We start from the raw sequence: 8,215 nt of genomic DNA on the forward strand, positions 1-8,215 counted from the left end.
ATGGGTAGACAGGACATAACAAGAAGCATGTAATATAACAAAATGACTGAGACAACAGGTGAGGAAGGCCCTGCTCAAACAAGCTTACAATCTATAGTTTATGCATCTATTCTTACACAATTAAAAATAAAACTACTCAACAAGATTCAATATATACATAATTCCAAAATTAGTTTATTGGAAAAAAAAATAATGGAAGCCCATGGACTAGGATTCATGGATATCTGATTCAACAAAAATCTGTAATACATTGACTAAGACACCTGCGCTCAGGCAGGAGTATACAGACATACTTGGATATACTTGCCACTTCCCCCTGCTGACAAATTAACATTTATACAAAACAGAATACATGCAGATACACTTTAAATAGATCTTAAAACTACTTAATACACACAAATTCAAACTCCTAGTTATAAAGATTTTACTAATGTTCACATGAAAGTCAAAACGGTCACATATTAAAAAATAGTTTAATATACATTGTTAAAAAAAAATTTACATCATAATTTAGTGTTACGCAAATGTGCTACATATGCAAGTAGGACAAGAATGTACAAAAAAACAAATAAATATCCAATATTTTACAAATTCAGTATGACCAGGCAACCTGTTGATTTCAGAGATCATCTTCTTACGGCTGTATCTACCCAAGCGTCATGACCAGGCCAACACCTCACAGATGACCCTCAAAACATGGCCACAACTATTTACAAGAGTCCATTTGTATAGGATCCGATCAGCAGAAGTATGTAAGTCACAATATTTCAGACCTGTGCCAGTTGATGACCTGTCTGTCCAAGTGCGGAAACAAACAAAAACCCACTTTTTTGGCACTGGGTGAGCAACAGTGCGAACCACTGTTTTAATCCACATGCTTTTAGTTGAGGTACATACAATTTCTTAATAAATCAGAAGCTCACAGACGCAGGGCACTCTTCTCCAACTCTATCTAGATTACATTAAGATTAACAACAATTTGAACAAATGTAACACAAGGGATTTAAAGGGACACTTCACCCATCATATGCACTTTCATATAATTACTTTGATATGCATTCTTTCTTGGCGAGTGCTTGACCATTTAACTAAGAAATATGTACCGTATTTCCCCATCTATAAGATGCACCTTTTTTAGAAAAACTTGGGGTCTAAAAATTGGGTGTATCTTATACAGTGGTGGTAGATGTTTTTTTTTTTATTTTTATTTATTTTGTTACTAAAAAAGGGGATCGGAAAGGGGAGCTGCTGCTTACCTGTTTTGCTCAGCAGCGTCTCTTGATCCCTCGCGGCGACACCCAGTGGAGTCACGTGAATGCACATCGCATCACATGACTCCGCTCAGTCCTGTTCCAGCAAGGCAGAGGGGAAACAGCAGCCCCCACAGAAGTCTGTGAGCGGCAGCAGAAGATCTGCAGTTCAGGTAAGGCTGGGGCGCAAATGAATGAATGAATGTGTGTGTGTGTTAGCATGGATCCGTGTGTAGGGGGCACAGGGAGGCTGAAAGTGATGTGCACGTACTGGCTGCCTGAGCATGATAGTAGTGCGATTGCTAACAATTGCTAGCAGCTAACATCAATCACACTCATATCATGCCCAGGCAGCCAGTACAATAACTTTATGTAATATATTAAAGTTAAATTAAGGTGGGTCTTATACTTGGGCAAATACAGTACATACAATACAAAAATGTATATATTTCCTAAAAATAAAAACCTTGTACTTAAAATAATGACAAATATGTATGATAGATTCCTTTAAAATAATGGCAACTGTTGTAGATGACATTGCTAGTAACAATATGTTATTAATAATTTGTTCATCTTAAAAAATATTGCTTGTATTACTTTTGTTTCATAAAAAACAAGCACTAAAACAACAACAACAACAACGACAGAACCCTTCCTTATTCTACTTTATCCATGCAAAAAGTGAACCGTTTTGCATGAACTAGATTCAATTGAATTTAAACACAAAGGGGCAAAGGTCCAGGACTCCTTGGCATTCTAAGAATGTGTTCTTCAGGTACATCTTCAGGAAGGACTGTAAAAACATATGGAAGCATGTATGTAGTAGTTCAGTTAAAAAAAAACAGGGACAGTGATGTGAGAAAAGAAAGCAGTAGAGATGAACTGAGCAAGACATGAACAGTCTCTCTCTGGACCAACCAGTCAGTTCCATCCCATCATCAGCACATTGCAGAGTTGGACCCGATCACGGTGAAGACCCTTGAAAAGACTGTCTTTGCTCAAAGGCTTGACGACTAAGAAGTTGCTGTTGCGTTTGAAGAAACTGGACAACGTCAGGGCTTCTTAAGAGAGCCTGATGAAAAAAAGTAATAACAAGAAAATGAATGATCTATACAACAATAACATAGCAGCATTAAATTATTATGCAGAGAACTTCACTACTACAGTAGGCTTAAGTCATGACAAATACAGTAGTACTTACAAAAACGTTTTCAAATTCTGTTAACTGTCACATCTGGTTAATTCTTATAAATAAATAGCATAAAGATTTTCAGTTCCGCTTTCACTATAGAGTAATGAATAAACCACAATATACTCCTTTGTCAACCAAAACAAAGTAATCTTACACTTCAGTATTTTTTCTATTTGACAACCTATGAAGGGATCTCTGTTGCAAGAGTGTATAGTACTATTCCATTGTATCTCGCTTAAAATCAGTTTGAGAAAAAAAAACAGCAGCAACATCAACCAGGGCTGGAGAAATCTGTATGTAGAACTAGCGGAGACATTTGCAGCCTTCAGAGCCAAGAATTAATAAGATAGGAGTGAGAGGCGTATTTACAAAACCGGGAATTTGGAAGAGAATTAAACATTTATGCATTATTTAGGGCCAGCACTTCCTAAAAGAAAAGTTCAGAGGGGATGACAAGGTTAAACAAAGAAACTCCCATTAAGTCCGGGCCTGGCCTTATCTAAAGCATTATCTACATATCAAATGAAGTTGGTCTAAAGATTTATTTTTGCCCCAAATGGCTTGATTACTTTGAGAAGAACAAAATGGCGAGATGGCTTCATATTTATAGTAATGTTGTGTTCTCACAGATTATTAATTATGTTCTCTTCACAGTTACATATTCATTTAAATTCACTGTGGTCTCATAATCTGAAAATCAACATAATCTAATTCAGTGTTTAGGTAAATATGAGCGCTTTCAGATCAGTCGTTTTATGAGACATGAAGATGGTCATTCTGACAATAAATAACTAGTATGGATTAAACTTTTTTTTTCACATAAAATCTGGATGTTTATGTCCAAAAGAAGTTCATACCACAGCTCTCAGGAGTAAAACTATGTGTACCTTTAAAACAGTACTCGACAAACCCGTCGCCATGTCGTCCCGAAATCCCTTCCTGTGGTGCCCAGGTTTGCCATCATGAACAGGGTTTAGCGAGTGCCGTGAGTTTCCCAGCGGGGTCACGTAATGCATGGCACGATGGCAGAAGATGTGAGGTGGAAGGGGGAGTAGTGTATACTATACATATACAGAGTCACTGTGTATATGTATAGTGCTGGAGTCAGTGTGAGTGTGTGTATACTGAGTCAGTATGTCTACTGTATTGTTATGTGTAATTTTATATATGTGTAGTTGTAGCCTGTGTGTGCAAATGTGTATAAGAGAGTGTTGTTAATGTTACAGTATGGCAATGGCGTGAAAGTGTATGGCAGCATATAGTGTTAGAGCATGCGCGTTAGTGTATGGTGCTAGCATGTGGGTGTTACTGTAAGGCGTTGGTGTTTGTGAGGATAAGATGTAGTGTGTCTGTTACTGTATGGTGTGTGGAGCGTGTAAATGTATGTTAGTGTATGGCAAGGCTTGACAAACCCCAGGCACCAGAAAATTGGGGGGGGGGGGCCTGGCCCCTAACTTTTTTTTGGCTGGCTTTGAGATCCAAACCAAATGTGTCAATCCCTGCTTTAAAACATCCAACATATGGCACATAAGGTGGTCTCCATCAGAGATCACTCTGTATGTACTGCGTACTGCTTCTTCACCACAGTTTCATTGGACATGCATTTTGAATAAGAACACTTACCAGCCTTTTCTGATTTAACACTTGTTCCAACAAGGTAGGGCGTGGAGGACGATCGCCCACAGAGCCTGCTCTTTGTTTAGTAAGGGAGATTGCACACTCTGCATTATCCTGAAAAAAAGGAAAATCACCATTTAAATTGAGAATTTGTAACTTTCAATGTATAATTCAATGGTGCAACAAAGCGAATGACACACACACAAAAAACACATACTCAGCTCTGTACTCCATCATCACACACCAAGAAAGGCAAAATTTTATCAATGTACATGTTATGGCCTATGGGTAGAGTTTGTAGGCTGACTCCAGCTTTAGCACTGCTATGAATAATTATAATTCAGCAGAGTATTGCACTGATTTGTATTTATTTACGAGGGTCCTGGGTCAAGTGACCCAAACGACAAAAATACACAAGCCACAAAATATATGTTTACATTTTAATTCATTTGACAATGGTGTGGTCTCTTAAAGTTTCCATGGTGTGGCTTTTGCATGGCGGGGTGTCAAGTCTCCGTTTTTTACCCCATCTAGTTTCCACGCAGGTACTACACTTCCCGCCAATCAGCTTAAGCGCTGGCACAGGGGACACCGAGGGCCTGGTTAAATCAGGCCCCTGTTCACATGCGCAACAAGCATTGCAATTGACTTTAATGGGAGCTTAAAACTTATTGGCTGCTTTACCAGCCAATTAGTAGCAAGAATGATAGAAAGAGGTTAGTTGCAGCAACAAGACTGCAACTTCTAGGTCAGGTAAGTGTTTAATTTTTGTGTTAGGGACATTAAACTGTCTACTGTGCAGCACATAACAGCATGCAACAGCTAGCAGTCACATATTACCGTATTTGCTCGATTATAAGACAAGGTTTTTTTCAGCGCAAATGCTCTGAAAAATACCCCTCGTCTTATAATCGAGGTCGTCTTCTAATTAGACCTCAGACCACCTGCTGGGGCCAGGCTGCTTACCGGTGCTTTGGTCCCGAGCAGCGTCTCTTCTATTAGCAGCAGGAAGCTAGCAGAGTGTCACATAATTCTGCCTCCCCCTCCTTCCTCTGGGGGCGGGGCCAGAGAAGTTGCTCGCACAGCCGGGCCCCTGCAGAAGTCTGCGAGTGGGAGATCTGCAGTTCAGGTAAGGGGGTGGGGGGTTTGAGCGTGTGTGTGTATGTGTGATTAATGGAATGAATGAGTATTTAAATGTTTGTGAATGAGTGTGTGTGTGTGATAGCATGGATGTGTAAGGGGGGGGTGGTAGCATGGCATAGGGGGGCTGTACTCAAACTCCTATCATCCCCAGGTTCCAGCATGTACTGGCTGCCTTGGCTTGATAGGAGTTTGATAAGAGTATGATGGGGCAGAGTGGCATATAGGAGGGCATAAGACATTTCTGGAGGCAGAGTGGCATATAGAGGGTTAAAAGGCACATCATGGGGCAGAGTGGCAAATAAAGGGGGATTAAGGCATTTCTGGGGGCAGAGTGGCAACCTTGGGGGCAGATGTGCATAACTGGGGGGGGGGCAGGTTGGCAAATAAAAGGAAATAAAAAAAATATATATTTTTCTCAATCATAGCTTTTATTAAATATGAAAAAATTGTTTACATGAATTAATATTTACTAGTAAAACTTTTTTCCTACAGGGTAGTCTTATATTCAGGCTTTTTGTTTTTTTCCTAAATTAATATTTAGATTTTGGGGGGTCGTCTTATAATCAGGGTCATCTTATAATCGAGCAAATACGGTATATATGTATATATATATATGTATATATATGTATATATATATGTATATATATATATATATATATATATGTATATGTATATATATGTATATATATATATATGTATATGTATATATATGTATATGTATATATATGTATATGTATATATATATATATATATATATATATATATATATATATATAAGCCAGCGCCAGGTTTTCTCCAGATCGCAGACAGACATCACTGGTGATCACTGATAATGCCAATAATGCTCACCATACTTCACTAATATTGTGACACATGCTTAACTTAACAGCCCTCCGTACACAATCATACTTTGCCCTCCATACACTGACCTCCAGCTTGTTGGTGCAGGTCATGGCCTGATCGCTTTTCTTCTTGTTCTTATACTTGTCTTTGTACATCTTGTTGCGATGCTTTTTGCACATCCAAGGCTTCCTCTGCTTGGCCACCTGGCTGGTGGTCTCCTGACAGCCCTGGTAGGTGCACGTCTTGGTCACCATACTGTCATTGTCACCAGAATTGTCCTCATCCTCAAGCTCCTCCGGACTAGCCGTGCTGTCCCGCGGATCGGAGGTATCCAGCAAGTCGCTGTTCTCATCATCCGGCTCCCCGGGCACCATAGTGTAAAAGAGGACGGTGGAATCGGCCTCCGCCGCCTGATACTGACCATACTGCTGCTGCTCCCGTCTGGCATCTCCTGTTTCCTTCTCGTTTTGCGGACCAACCGACTCCGCTCTGCCACAATCTGGTGACGGTTCCTCTTCATCCTCTTCCCGAGTAGTCACCGGTTGCAGCATGGTTAGGTGCCTGGCAACGAACTGATCTTCTAGCCCCGCCGTCGTTGTTTACTTCCGGTTAGCGATAGACTAAGATGGCGCATGCGCGCTGCCGGCATAATATCTGGTCACATGATCATCACTAGCTCATTTCATTGGCCTGCGAGCGCGTGCGAGATGGAAGCAATATAAATAAGAGTCCAGCGATCAACATATATTACATCGTGTTGGTTGTAAGCTGAGTAACTGGATCTGGGGTTCATATGCTAGCGTCTTATTGAAATGCCGAAGCTGGCATGTTACACAGTCTCTTATCTTCTGATAGAAAAACTTTAGTTACATGTTCAAAATGTGCCATTTATGCAGAGGTGATGTATGTAACTTGGGGCCACCGTAGGCCTGACCTAGGGCAGTGCCCACAATCACCTCACCTGCTCAGGTTGACATCCCAGGTACAAGAAAATGAGGTGTGTGGTGTTAACCTATGAGATGTCCCGGAGTGCCGTGTCATAACCCCTTAAGGACAATAGGGGTTTTTACTCGTAGTGTATTGTGGGACAATGGCTATTTTAACATTTTTCGGTGTTGCTGTTTAGCTGTGATTTTCTTCTTTCTCATTTCGTGCTCCCACACATATTATATATTGTTTTTTTCAGGACAAACAGGGCTTTCTTTAGATACCATTAATTTTATCATATCATCTAATTTACTATAAAAAAATGATAAAATATGGGGATTTTTTGTTAAAAAATTACTTTTTCTCACTTTTTAAACAAAAAACTTTTACTCATCTGCAAAAACGAATGAAAAAACCTGCTAAATAGATTCTACTATTTGTCCTGAGTTTAGAAATACCCAGTGTTTTTATGTTTTTTTGCTTTTTTCTGCACGTTATGGGGCAATAAGTACAGGTAGCATTTTGCTATTTCAAAACCTTTTTTTCCAAATCTGGTAATTCTTCCCCCCATGTGCCATTTCGGGTATCTTTGAAGCCGGCCAATGCAATTTACCCCATCAAGTCATATATTTTTAAAAACTAGACACCCCAAGGTATTTCACATGCTGGTAATTTAACCCTTTCCATGTACTAATTTTACCACCAGCCTTTGTGAAACTTTATGGTAGTACATTTTTTTTGTATTTTTTTCACACACGTTGTACTTCAGGTAAAAATGTATCGCTCCTGGTATATGTCCCTGTCAAACAACACCCCAATATGTGTTCAGTAACATCTCCTGAGCGCAGTGATACCCCACATGCATGGGTTTGTTGGGTTATTTGGGAGGTAAAAGGCCGCCTTTGTGAGGTGTGTATTTTTTGGCCATTTAGACATCTGATCCTACTGCCCCCATGTCCCATATTTGGGACACCTTTGAACCCGGCCAATTCAATTTATCCCATCCACTCATGCATTTTTTAATACGAGACACCCTATGGGCATTTGTAATGCCAATATTTTAACTCTTTCCATGCTGGAATTTTTGTAGATAAAGAATTTTAGGACTTGCTTATTAATTTTTTTTTTTTTTTTTGGTGACAGTGGGGATTTTTATAAGTTACCATATTATTTTTATTTTTTTTAAACATTTTTTTAAATGTTTTTTAAAAAAATTTTTAAATTTTTTTTTAATTTTTTTTAC

General features: G+C 39.3%; 1 protein-coding gene across 1 annotated transcript; it reads right to left on the bottom strand.

The window, feature by feature from the left end:
* Positions 1–2,066: 2,066 nt before the first annotated feature.
* RFXAP (regulatory factor X associated protein) lies at positions 2,067–6,657 on the bottom strand. Its single transcript, XM_053457779.1, has 3 exons — positions 6,132–6,657; positions 4,066–4,173; positions 2,067–2,322 (listed from the first exon to the last, which is right to left on the bottom strand). The coding sequence occupies exons 1-3, from the start codon at positions 6,594–6,596 to the stop codon at positions 2,215–2,217; spliced, it is 681 nt and encodes a 226-aa protein (XP_053313754.1). The 5' UTR covers positions 6,597–6,657; the 3' UTR covers positions 2,067–2,214.
* Between the last annotated feature and the right edge of the window lie 1,558 nt (positions 6,658–8,215).

This window comes from Spea bombifrons, chromosome 2 (assembly GCF_027358695.1).
Source record: "Spea bombifrons isolate aSpeBom1 chromosome 2, aSpeBom1.2.pri, whole genome shotgun sequence".
NCBI classification, from domain to species: domain Eukaryota; kingdom Metazoa; phylum Chordata; class Amphibia; order Anura; family Pelobatidae; genus Spea; species Spea bombifrons.

Coding starts and splice junctions, on each gene's coding strand:
- RFXAP (XM_053457779.1), bottom strand. CDS start 6,596: ATGCTGCAACCGGTGACTACTCGGGAAGAGGATGAAGAGGAACCGTCA. Junction 4,174..6,131: donor CCTGCACCAACAAGCTGGAG/GTCAGTGTATGG, acceptor CCTTTTTTTCAG/GATAATGCAGAGTGTGCAAT. Junction 2,323..4,065: donor TGTTAAATCAGAAAAGGCTG/GTAAGTGTTCTT, acceptor TTTTTTCATCAG/GCTCTCTTAAGAAGCCCTGA.